Source organism: Cryptococcus neoformans, chromosome 12, assembly GCF_000149245.1.
Source record: "Cryptococcus neoformans var. grubii H99 chromosome 12, complete sequence".
NCBI lineage: Eukaryota > Fungi > Basidiomycota > Tremellomycetes > Tremellales > Cryptococcaceae > Cryptococcus > Cryptococcus neoformans.
In genome coordinates this window covers 508,677-520,580 of record NC_026756.1, presented here as the reverse complement: position 1 = coordinate 520,580, position 11,904 = coordinate 508,677, and the positions used below count along the sequence as shown (strand labels likewise).

Genomic DNA, 11,904 nt, shown 5'->3' with positions numbered 1-11,904 from the left:
TCATGACCCCAAACTTAAATGCATCTGGATCTATATGTGAAGGTCATTCTTATTGTAACTTAGATGGCGGAGTCGGAATTCAAAGTACGAAATACATTCCAAATCTACATCAATGAGCTATGAATTGCCAAAAGACCTGATATTTTTGAAAAATGAGGTACAAAGATCATGAGCTTTTCTACGTCTCGATCACTTTCCGTGTCCCACTTGCAATAAGAAACCCTATCAGAGCTCATCAGTTTGATAACTTTTCCAATGATCAGACCAGGGCCTACCTTGTTATCCCTCACACTAAATAGCCACATCCATCCATTCTCCCTTCCAATGCTTCCTACTCCGCCTCCGCCACCACCTCCGCTTCCACCGCCTCCGCCACCACCACCCCCATTCCCCGCCCCACCAGCCCTCATCTGCTGCACACCCTCTCTTATACTCTCCATATACCGTTTATCTCCCGGATGGACCCCTTCTTTGTTGAGCAAGCTGCGCCAGGCTTCGTCGTCTGTGATCCAAGCTGTGTCGAGGGTAAGTTGGCAAATCAGCAGAGGAGGGAGATCAATGCCGAGCACTGGTAAAGTAGATTGGGTTTGGGTTGCAAAATCAGACGCTACATGCGAGTTAACCCGTTTGTCCTGCGCGGTATATCATTATGAGGAGACCAACCTTTATCGTAGTAAACGGACTGCAACCGTTACGATGTGAGCTCGCTGGTCAGCAAGGTAAAATCCCACGAACCCAAGATAAAGCTGATGTGGGAAGAACGTACCTTCGTACCATGACGATGTTTCCTAACTGGTCTGCCCTTCGTCCCCTTGGCACTCATGGGTTCGGGCGGCAATATCAGCTTGATCTCCACTTCAGCTTGCTTGGGTTCTACCGACAAGGCTGCGGCTTGGGCGGAGGGAATGGAACCTTCAGCCGTAGCGTAGGACGCATCGATCCGTCGTTGATCAGAAATAACTATGCGCAGATGATTGCACAGATCGTTTCGAGGAACTAAAAGGCTTGATCAGCGGGACTATTAGGTAAAACATGCAAATTGCCCACCTTCCACCTCCGAGCGCCGTAGAATACTCCTTATCTTGATAGTGGATCGACTTGCTTTGGGGATGACCAAATATCTATGTCTTGATCAAAACTTGTTCAGGCTGCGTTTCAGAACACTTACAGGATGTTCTGGTCCTGGCACTCCTGTGCGACTTCTTCCAAGCTTCTTCCATCGTCATACTGGAAATCTGCTCTGATACCCGCTCGCCAGAGCTCGCCAATAATTTGTAGTCGGTGTGCAAGATCGACCTGAGGGAAAGACGCTACATAGACATCGCATCGCTGCAGTTCCTTGTCAGTGGCTTCCGGTGAGATTCAACAGTTCGATACCCACAGCTGGACTCCAGTAACCGAATGAACGCTCGTCCTCGTTAGGCTTTTCCATTAAGCGTCGAGAAAGAGAAGACTCGTATCGTGATACGGTGCGAGCAAGTTGACTGCAACGATTCAATTAACGAACAACGACTTCGAGGCATAGTTGAAATGCACTTACTCGACAGCAATGGACATCCCCACACCAAATACTCTCCTTGATTGGGAGTGCATTGCAGGCTGTTTGAAATGTTCCAGTAAAGAGTCGTATCTGAAAACAATTAACCTTACCGCTTCCTCGTAAGCGGGTGTAATGCTCACCGTCCTCCGTATGCTACAACCTCCTTTTGCTTCCCTTTCCTCACACACTCAAACATAAATCCCCCTCGGAAAAACTCGCTGTGTTTTGCAAGAGTTGGTCGGAAAAGAATCTTCCTAGCCACTCCGCATGCCCTAGCAGAATTGATAACATTCGTCATATCATCCAGAGCAGTAGCTAGTTTCCTCTTAGCGCTAGCTGAAGTGAAGATGCTTTCTAGTCTCTTGCGAACTACTTCAAAATCATCTGCTTACAACGTAAGTATTTAACACATTTTGAGCCATCGAGCGATTCACCTGCTATACAACACTGCTCCAACTCGTCCATTAACATCCTCGACAGACCGGTAACGTTGCTCAACAGATTCCTCGACTGTGCAGAAGCGTTCGCGCTGTTACTAGCACTCAGGTTTCTGAATTGCTCTAAGACTCTCAATCGAGGTTTATCTGGACGGTCTGGTATTATGCCTAAAATAGCGTCGAGCACTGGTTTGTGGTCAGCGGGTACTTGACGAATATGACAATAAGCTCACCTGTTTCGTGGCTGACATGGAATTCGTACTCCACTGAAGATGTCCCGCGCATGCCACGGAATTCTGAGATCACTTTATCCACCACCTCAAGGCATTCCGCCTCCGCCGCTGCAGAACGGATAGGTGACACAATATCAAAACTGTTAAAAAGTGAGACAGGTCTGCTGAAGGAACGCGCAATATTATGTGCTCACCTGAGTTCTCCTGAGACCACCGGTTGACCACCGAGTTGGTGCTCTGTGTATTTCCTTCCCACGTGGTATCTCTTGATTCTTTCTATCTGCCTCCTTGTAGCACTTCTTCCCATAGCAAGGACATCACTGCTTGGTAATTGCACTACCTGCCCGCTTTTTTCTATCAATCTGACTGGATCCAGATTAGGAAAAGCATCAAGCAATGTCGTCTCGGGGATAAGCAAAGGTAGATAGGTTTCGACAGCACCATGTCGCTGCAACAGGTCAACGAGACGCTGAATGACGACGGTCAGCCAGACTTGAAGCTGATCATCAGAATCGTTGTCATAGGTATAGTCGACCAAGCGATGGTTCACATCGACGATATTGTGCGAAGTACGGTCGAAAAGAGTATCAAGGAGGCTGCCGTAATGGGATGACTTAGGGTCGGTAAGCTCTATATATTTGGTCAGCAAGAGAGTACAGGAATCGAAAAAGTGTGCAAACCCACCAAAGATAACCGCATCGTAATCCTCCTTCCTTTTTTCAGGCGTAGGTAGCAATGGACTCCTCAGCAACTCAGTCGCTTTGAACCTCGCCGCTGGATCGTGGGCTAGTAATCTCCGAATAATCTCCTTTTCGTTTGATTTGTGGTTTGGACCCCATCCTGGAGGAAAGGAGATACTGGGTTGCCGCACGGCGGTGAGGATGTGAACACGTTCCATAGCTGTCTTGAAGGGGTAGCACATCTCAAAGAAGATGATACCGAGTGAGTACATGTCGGCCTGATACCGTCATATCAGTCATGGGTTTATTGAGGAACTATATTAACTGACCTTCTCGTTGTATGATCGCGAGATCGCAACTTCCGGCGCAATGTACAGGCTAGTACCGATATTGGAAGTCTGATCTATGTTGTCAATTGTGGAGGCGATTGGTCCAGAGGCGATTTCAATAGCAGTCATCTCAGACGTCTATCGATACTGTGTTAACATGAGAACGAAGAGCCTTTGAGCTATAGCTTACAGAGAGACCAAAATCGGCGATCTTGACGTTACCATCTCCATCTACATAATCGGTATCAGCGACAGTGGTCACCATATTTCTCTCACAACTTACCTAATAAGATATTGGACGGCTTTAAATCTGTCCTCAACAATCAGTAAATGCACACGCACTCTCCAACCTCGCAAACGCACCTCGATGCACGATACCCAACGACGCCATGTGGGCTAGAGCGGACAAAACCTGCCTCAACAACCTCCAAACCTCATCGTCAGTCAGGCCGGCAGTAATCGCTTCTCTCAGAGTTTGCTACACCCATGTTTAGCTTTTATCTTCATAAGAGTGGGAAAGAGACAAAGATATACTTTCTCAACAAACTCCATCTGGATATACAAAATCCTTCTGACCATCCCATCCGAAGTGGAGCTCGTCATTACCGAGGTTGAAGCCGACGGTTTGCCGGGAATACTCTGACGTTGAGATCGTGCTTCAGGCCCCTGTTGGAAGAGAGAAGACTGAGGATGAGATCGCCCGCGAGGTTCCGAGGGATCGGCCGTTGCAGCGCTTGAGTCTGATTCAGTGTCCGACTCGGTGTCATCCTCCTCGCTAGAATCGCCTTCATCCGAATCGTCATCATCATCATCCCCATTCGAATTGGTAAATCGGATTCTTGGGAAAGAGGCGCTTCTCGATTGATCTCTCCTTGACAGTGAAAAGTCATCAAAGTTGACCGCGAAAATGTCTTCTTCTGTTGAACACGTAGCTCCTGTCCCTGTAGTTGAAGCTGCGTGTGTAGAATCTTCCAAGGTCGGAGTGAGGTCGGGAGGATTGGCATCTTCTAGCCAGCAGCCATAGTATCGAACGATGTGCTGGTGATTTACACGAGACAAGTTGTTAACTTCACGGTAAACCTTCTGTTCATTATCTTCAGGTCGAAGCTTGACTTTTTCTGCCGCATCTTGTTAGTCTCAGTCCCATTCTACGGCACGAAAAACCTACTGATGGCATAGAACCTCCCATCCAGCTTATTCCTCGCTTTCACCACTTCACCGAACCCACCTTTGCCCTGCCACGAGTTTTCGGTCAGCTTGCTTTCATCGGTCATATGCAATCACAGACCATGATTACCCACCAGAAACTCCACCTCCTCGAAATCCGCTCTGTACCTAGATAACCTGGGTGTCAATGGCTGCGGAGTATTTGGCAGGAAGTTAAGGAGGCTTCGGTTGACGGGAGATACGCCCAATAAAACTTGAGGGCTTTGTGGAATACTTTGATGTCGAGCATGGCCTGGAGCTACCCTACTAGTCAGTCCTATTCCCAAAGATGGCTGTCATAAGAATGAGCATGTACCGCTACTTATTCGGACTGCCCGACGAGTGACATCGTCGAATGACCGTAACTTGGCAAGACTCTCGTCGGCCGTCAACCTCTTCTTCGGATTGGGATGAAGAAGGCCTGTTAGAAGTTCAGTCATTGAGTCCGACAATCTGGGAGCTGAAGCATTAAGTCAGATCACTGCACCACCATGGCATTGTTATATGAAGGAACCCACCATGCTGAAGTAGGGTAGAGAAACTGTGGTATGTCCGCAGCGTTTCAGGTCCAAAGAGCATCTGGATCAATAACAATCCCACATGCCACATATCTCTTGGCCTAGTATAGGAATGCGGCGAATCACGCTCATCAGGTGATAACCTACTGCCATTAGTGATCGCATCTTACAGATAGATAAAATTAGATGTAAGAACATACCACTCTTCCGGAACGGTTTGAATTACATTTTTGATAAAGGGGTTTGAGCGATGCAAATCGACGATGCGACGGGCATAACCTGTCCCTGCGAGCTTGACCACCTTTGTGCCGTTCGGAGTTGTTGAAATAAGTGTAAAATCTAGGTCCAGCTCTTTTGTGTCTCAAATTAGGAGGCTTTTAATGGATGAAAGGAATACGCTTACGCTTCTGGCAACTGTTTCGTTGATGCAGCTGACTAAGTCCTATAAGGGCCTGTGAAATGTATTCCTGCTGTGTATCAGCAACTATATGGGCTTCATTTCCGAGACAAAACTCACTTTAGACAGATCCTCTCCAAAACCTTCCTTCGGCATCCAGCTCCTCAACTTCATACTATCACTTAAGCCTTCAGTTACCAAAATCAACCTCTCCCATCCCTTTGGACTCTTCTCTCTCTTGACCGCATAAACCTTCACTACATGCTCCGACATCGTCCCCTGTGCTCTCAGAGCCTCAACAGTACAAGCCTCGATTCGCTTAATGCCGAGCGCGGTTGAGTAGTATGGGTTGGCAAAGTCGACAATGTGGACAGTGACGTTGGGTGAAGATGCTGTGACGAAGGAAGCCATGTCGGATCGCTGGCTGGAATTATGCTTGCGATCGGGCTCCGCAGTATATGTTGTCCAGAGGGTTTCCCTCTTCCCGCCAAATAATATCCAAGATTTCCAAGTACCCTCCCATCCATCGAGCGCAATCGCTTCATCCAACTCTAACTCCCTCTTGTCTAGATCACCAACGTCCAACGTGGCAAGAGACTCTTGTCTGCGACGTTCTTCTTCATGGTATTTGGCATTGTTTGCGGTTTCCTTCTTCTTGATGGTGTTGAGCTGGATCTGGTCATGCAGATATCGATTGTTCTTGTCCAATTCTTTTTTCTTCCGTTCTGCTTCCGTGGCTCGACTGGCTTCCTCTGCCTTTTAAATAGTAAGATCAAGCTGATACAGGGGTTAAGTACATAACTTACAGCTCGTTGAGCTTCTTCACGTCTTGCTTTCTCCTCCATAAGATTCACATCCCCGGGGCTAGGCAGTGGCGCGTGGTTTTCTGAGATAAAGTCTCGCACTGTATCAATAAGCTAGTGAAAAAGTTAGTCTTGGAACGTGAACAGTTTTATGGAGAGAATGAATCACTTCAAAAATCATGACCTCTCCTACTTTGGATTTTGCCTTGTCCTGTATGATTCTGTGCAGTTGTTGCACATGATTTGCTGTCAAATATTCAGGTTCTCGTAGCAACAAAGGGGGAACTTGGTGAGGGTATGCCTACCAATATTATTGGCTAGAATGAGATTCAAATACTGAGAGGAGTCGCAATTGACTTACCTGAATCATCTTTCCTTTTAAAATCACACTAACTCTCTCATCCTCCATCGCACAAATCTTGACCTCCCACCATCCCGCATCGACTTCTGTTCCCCAAGCTGTTTTAGTAGGTGGTATATCATGCCATTCGTCCTACCACACACAAAATATCAGCATTGTCCATATACAAATCGGATACCAATGTAGGACGAGACCTTGAAGCTTTATTGTGATCTCAAAGGAAGACGTACCGGGTAGATAGCTCTCAAGCTCTCAAGCTCTTCCTCTTGGAGGGCTTTGTTAGCCTCAGGCATGAAGCATCTGCCTCTATAGATCTATGTAGGGATAGTAATAGGGGGTGAGCGATGCGACTCTTGTCAGATGTAAATGTAAATGAGAGAACGGGCGCGAGATGGACTCGAAAGTTATATTGATAGGTTGGGTCCTTTTCTAGGAGGGTACCCCCACTTCAGTAAATATTATGATGTCATTGGTTTCTCTTTAATCTTGAATCAATACGTACGAATGCAATGGGGTAAAGGTGCTTGGGGTCAAGTATGTGGTATGCACATCATATCGATGTAACTAGACTATGTTCTCTGTATTGGTAAGGGCAGGAATCTTAATCACCAATCCGAACATTAGAAATATGGCCTCATCAACGAACTCAAAACCGGTTCGCTTGGTTCTCTTTGACGTCTTTGGTGAGTCTCCGGTCCCTTCAAGTCCGACCATAGAACAACGTAGGAAGCTCATCCACACAAACGATGAATAGATACCCTTTGTACTCCAAAACTACCCATTCATGAACAGTGAACCTCATTATTTTGGCTGCGTACGCTTCTCGCGTCTGACTTGTACGGCAGGTACCACGAAGAAGCTATCAGAGGTGGGCTCTCACCTGAAAGTATAACCCCACAGAGCGTCCGTAATGCCTTCAGGCCCGGTATGTCTTCTTTTAAATTAATTTAGGTCCACTTGAGCTGACTATTGGTTAAGCTTTCAAAAAAGTCGATGCCCAATATCCTTTGTATGGTAAACATTCGACGCCTTCATTGACTCCTGAAGAATGGTGGACAAGAATCATCTATGAGACCCTTAGGGAGGCTGGAGCTTCCAAGGGAGGTGAGCATTATGATCCTTTGGCTAATTTTTATGTAGTAACTATGGCTGACTCAGTTGATTCTACTGTCAGAACTGGATGGAAAGATTGATGCGATCGGACCTGCTTTGATGAGTCGTTTTGAGAGTGATTTTGGGTATCGAAACTTTCCAGAGACTATCGCGTGTCGTAAGTTCTCGGCTCATTGTTCGATTTGAATCTCGAGACTAATACTGGGATAGTAAAAGAGCTTAAGGAATTAGAAGTCAAAACCTCGGTAGTATCCAATGCTGATCCTCGTATTCGTGAGCATCGGACGCTTACATCGGGCCTTCTGTCTTTCTTAAATGTAACCATGATTCGTAGTCAAAACCTTGGATTCACTTCAAATCTTACCGCTTCTTGCTTGTTCTCCGACTCTATCATGGGATGTCGAAGCTGCCAAGCCATCTGCTACAATCTACGAGAAAGCATGTGAGAGATGTGAGGAAAAAGTGGGTGAAGGTATCATCATGGTTGGCGACGAACTCAAAGCGTAAGCTCATATTACATCAAATCAATGACGAATGACTATTGAAGTCTTATGCTTGCTCTAGTGATTTCCATGGTGCCGCGTCGGCTGGGATTGAGGCTCGTCTTATACGGAGACCAGGAGAATGGAGTGATGGTGCCGTTAGGGATGCTAAAGAGGAATTGGGTGGGGTGAACGTCGTTTCTAGTTTGGAAGACATTGTTAAAGAGGTCAAACAAAGGAACGCAAGTCCTTGAGGTACAGAGTGGTATACAAGGCTGTCTTCACAAAGGTCCAGCACGACAGCTATTCGCAGTTGGATCTCCTCGGGATAATCGGCAGCACAAATAGAAATGCACCCGACCAATGAAAGTAAAACCATCGGACCTCGAGGCTTTCAGCTTGACTGTTTCATGCATGATAGATGCGTGCGCAACAACTATGTATCGAGAGATGATCAGTTGGCGGCCTATTTCATTTGGTTGAATCAAACTGTGAAATGGCCGGCGGCAGCCGAGGATGACGTGATTGAACTGTGTTCCGGTCTGCTGTGATTCACTGTCAGTTGTGTAAAAGGCATTCATCTCGTTTTTCCAATTCCTCACATCTGAACCATGAGACGGAGGGCCGAGTTTATTACTAACTAAGCAATGAAATATGTATGATAATATATCATTTGACACTTGTCTTATTGTAAAAGATGAGGCCTGATGTTCAGAGAGGGGCTTGTTGTATCGAGCTTTTACTAGTCCGGCTGGAGACTCCAGCTGTAGGTCCGGCTTCCCATGGCGCCCCCCGTCTCACCTTCAGGCCCTTTACGTAATATTAGTTCTCCCTATTAGTCAATTATGCATTTATTGTGCCGGCTACCCCGCGGGGCCGAAGGTCACCGGAGAGATGCTCGGGGCTATCTAGATTGATAACTTAGAATCTTCGGCCCGAAGTCTGTTGATCTGGTGCCAAACGCTTCGCAAAGACGACGTGATAGTCGAAGTATAAAGTAAGTGGGCATTCCACACTAAGGAAAAACAGGCTTCATCTCATCACCATGTCACCTGTAGCTGTAAGCAAACATGACGACTCTGCCTCTCACGGCACAACGCTCAGCAAGAACCCCCACGTCAAGTCTTCAGAGGTCGGAACCGAGAAGCTCGTGATCAACACCATCCGATGTTTGGCCGCCGATCTGTGTCAGCAGGTGAATAAACTCTTCTATTGCTCGCCAGAATAATTCATGGGGAATATAGGTTGACGAAAAGTGAATGAAACAGTACAAGGGGGGTCATCCCGGCACAGTTATGGGAGCGGCTGCCATCGCCACTGCGCTTTGGAAATACAGCATGCGATATAACCCTGCTAATCCTGACTGGATCAACCGAGATCGTGAGTTCTGATTTTGTTTGGGCATGTAGGCTTTTAGCCAAGGAGTCTGGCGATGGGTGATTGACCACTTCGGAATCTATAGGATTCGTACTTTCTGCTGGCCATGCGTGTCTGCTTCAATACATCATGCTTCACCTTTCTGGATACTCTTCTTGGACCCTCGACCAGATCAAGAAATACCATGCTCCTACCATGGACGGCATTGCTGCTGGCCATCCTGAGATCGAGTTTCCAGGTGTTGAATTGACCACCGGTCTTCTCGGTCAAGGTGTTGCCAACGCTGTCGGACTCGCCATCGCCAACAAGAATATGGCAGCTACTTACAACAAAGACGGATTTCCGATTATCCAGAACAAGGTCTGGTGTTTCACCGGTGACGGCTGTCTGCAGGAGGGTGTCGGTCAGGAAGGTTAGTTGAAAGAACGTCTGCATGGGCCAAACTGACCAGCAGCTTGTAGCCCTCTCCATGGCAGGACATTGGGGTCTTGACAACATGATCCTTGTATACGACAATAACTCCGTCACAGTGGACGGTAACATTGATATCTGTTTCACTGATGACACTTCTGCCAAGCTCAAGAGTCTTGGCTGGCACGTTCTCGAGGTCGAGGACGGATCCAATGACCTCGCCGCGATTGTCGACGCTTTCGAGCAGGCTCAGAAGCTCACCGGCAAGCCCGTCTTCATCAACATCAAGACCATCATCGGTATCGGCTCCCTCAATCAGAACAGTGGCAAAGTACATGGTGCAGCTTTGGGTGAGGATGACGTCGCTCGACTCAAGACCGCCTTCGGCTTTGACCCCAAGGACAAGTTCATCGTGCCCGACGCCGTCTACGACTACTTCAAGGAGACCAAGACCAAGGGCGCCCAATACGAGCAGGAATGGAATGACCTTTTCAAGCGCTACAAGGAGTCTTTCCCGGCCGAAGCGGCAGAATTCCAAAGGCGATTGGACGGAAAGCTTGAAAAGGATTGGGAGAATAAGTTCCCTTCCAAGGATGCCCTTCCCAAAGACCCCAAAGCTACCAGGCAGAGCAGCGGTATCGCACTTCGATCGGTCGTCCCAGAGGACAAGTCATTCTTGGTCGGAAGTGCTGATTTGTGCGAGTCGACGTTCGTCAACTGGGACGGAATGATCGAGTTCCAAAATCCCGAGTCCGGTTATGGTGATTATTCTGGTCGACAGATCCGTTACGGTATCCGAGAGCATGCCATGGTGGCTGCCGCTAACGGTCTCGCCGCTTGGCACAAGGGTGCCATCGTCCCGTGAGTGATCTAGCTTCTGTCAGAACAATATATTGCTATTACTGACTTCGTGCCAACAGCATCATGTCGACTTACTTCATCTTCTGGCTTTACGCCGCTCCTTCGCTCCGAATGGCCGCTTTGATGAAGCTCCGATTCATCGCCGTTGCCACTCACGACTCCATCGGTGTCGGCGAGGACGGACCTACCCACCAGCCAATCGCTTTCCCTCTTTTCCTCCGTGCCCTCCCCAATTTCAACTACATCCGACCTGCAGACGCTGAGGAAGTGATCGGCGCTTGGATCTTGGGTCTCAGGGACGTCGACCACCCCAGTTTGCTTTCGCTCACTCGACAGCCAGTACCTCTTCTTGCAGGTACAGACCGAAACAAGGTACAATACGGTGGATACGTCGTCTACGGCGACGAGAACAGCATCCCCGATATCACCCTCGTCGCCACTGGTTCCGAGGTTGCGCGTGCGGTTGATACAGCCGAGCTGTTGAAGGGCAAGTACTCTGTAAGAGTCGTATCGATGCCTCACACCGGTCGATTCGACGCACAACCGCTTGAGTACAGACGATCCGTCATCCCCTCTACCAAGTCCCTCGTCGTATCTATCGAGCCCTACGCCTCGTTCGGTTGGGCCAAATACGCCCATGCAGGCGCTCATATGACAGGCTTCGGCCACTCTGCTCCTTACTCTGTACTGTTCGAGCACTTCGGTTTCGGTCCCAAGACCCTGGCAGAGAAGATTGGAGCCTGGGCCGCTCCAAAGAGGAATGGAGATGGCTGGAACATCCCTGGCGTTGGAGAGTTTGAGGAGCTGTTGGTTAACAGCGGTAATGGTCATTAACGGTACAAAAAAGATCATCAATAATATCCGTTGTACTTGTATACGTATGTAGTTCGAATGCATAAATGGTCGAGGTCATTTTGGACCCGTCGAAAGCAAACAGCGATACATGATTTTGAGGGAACATTAAACTATACAGAGGAATAATCAGTAAGATCATATCAGTACGAGACATTCATTTCATCATGGTATAGCCTACTATTGGTAATGATATGACCCACCAGCCCATGATCTATCTATGATTTAACACAAATCTTCTTTGACCCTCTTTTGAAAGGAGATATTCCTGATCTGCCCTTTTGAGCAACTGAAGAATATCCCT

General features: G+C 47.7%; 4 protein-coding genes and 1 non-coding gene; 3 read left to right on the top strand and 2 right to left on the bottom strand.

The window, feature by feature from the left end:
* CNAG_06175 (26S proteasome regulatory subunit N2) overlaps positions 1-140 on the top strand; it is a 3,691-nt gene extending 3,551 nt beyond the window's left edge. Inside the window, exon 8 of the mRNA XM_012197643.1 lies at positions 1-140. This exon is cut by the window's left edge and continues 1,136 nt beyond it.
* The window catches only part of CNAG_06174 (PEK/GCN2 protein kinase), a 7,474-nt gene extending 584 nt beyond the window's left edge, over positions 1-6,890 (bottom strand). Inside the window, exons 1-29 of the mRNA XM_012197642.1 lie at positions 6,735-6,890; positions 6,505-6,636; positions 6,313-6,444; positions 6,147-6,257; positions 5,461-6,096; positions 5,347-5,410; positions 5,144-5,294; positions 4,944-5,086; positions 4,742-4,885; positions 4,521-4,684; positions 4,388-4,454; positions 3,754-4,337; positions 3,583-3,697; positions 3,503-3,529; positions 3,410-3,450; positions 3,220-3,357; positions 2,895-3,168; positions 2,405-2,840; positions 2,211-2,350; positions 1,975-2,163; positions 1,681-1,924; positions 1,541-1,630; positions 1,382-1,484; positions 1,169-1,329; positions 1,048-1,121; positions 767-996; positions 664-682; positions 276-607; positions 1-222 (exon numbers count right to left, since the gene is read on the bottom strand). The exon at positions 1-222 is cut by the window's left edge and continues 584 nt beyond it. Coding sequence (XP_012053032.1) covers positions 190-222; positions 276-607; positions 664-682; positions 767-996; positions 1,048-1,121; positions 1,169-1,329; positions 1,382-1,484; positions 1,541-1,630; positions 1,681-1,924; positions 1,975-2,163; positions 2,211-2,350; positions 2,405-2,840; positions 2,895-3,168; positions 3,220-3,357; positions 3,410-3,450; positions 3,503-3,529; positions 3,583-3,697; positions 3,754-4,337; positions 4,388-4,454; positions 4,521-4,684; positions 4,742-4,885; positions 4,944-5,086; positions 5,144-5,294; positions 5,347-5,410; positions 5,461-6,096; positions 6,147-6,257; positions 6,313-6,444; positions 6,505-6,636; positions 6,735-6,797 — 5,037 coding nt within the window. The 5' untranslated portion in view covers positions 6,798-6,890 and the 3' untranslated portion in view covers positions 1-189.
* Positions 6,891-7,050: 160 nt separating this feature from the next.
* CNAG_06173 (hypothetical protein) lies at positions 7,051-8,708 on the top strand. XM_012197641.1 has 8 exons: positions 7,051-7,187; positions 7,259-7,295; positions 7,350-7,429; positions 7,483-7,608; positions 7,679-7,774; positions 7,828-7,890; positions 7,952-8,120; positions 8,182-8,708. The coding sequence occupies exons 1-8, from the start codon at positions 7,076-7,078 to the stop codon at positions 8,351-8,353; spliced, it is 855 nt and encodes a 284-aa protein (XP_012053031.1). The 5' UTR covers positions 7,051-7,075; the 3' UTR covers positions 8,354-8,708.
* A 221-nt stretch (positions 8,709-8,929) lies between these two features.
* CNAG_13074 lies at positions 8,930-11,646 on the bottom strand. The gene has a single exon (XR_001046355.1). It is a non-coding gene; the product is annotated as a hypothetical RNA (non-coding RNA).
* Positions 9,103-11,678, top strand: CNAG_06172 (transketolase). XM_012197793.1 has 5 exons: positions 9,103-9,294; positions 9,368-9,479; positions 9,562-9,888; positions 9,938-10,748; positions 10,808-11,678. The coding sequence occupies exons 1-5, from the start codon at positions 9,145-9,147 to the stop codon at positions 11,580-11,582; spliced, it is 2,175 nt and encodes a 724-aa protein (XP_012053183.1). The 5' UTR covers positions 9,103-9,144; the 3' UTR covers positions 11,583-11,678.
* Positions 11,679-11,904: the final 226 nt, after the last annotated feature.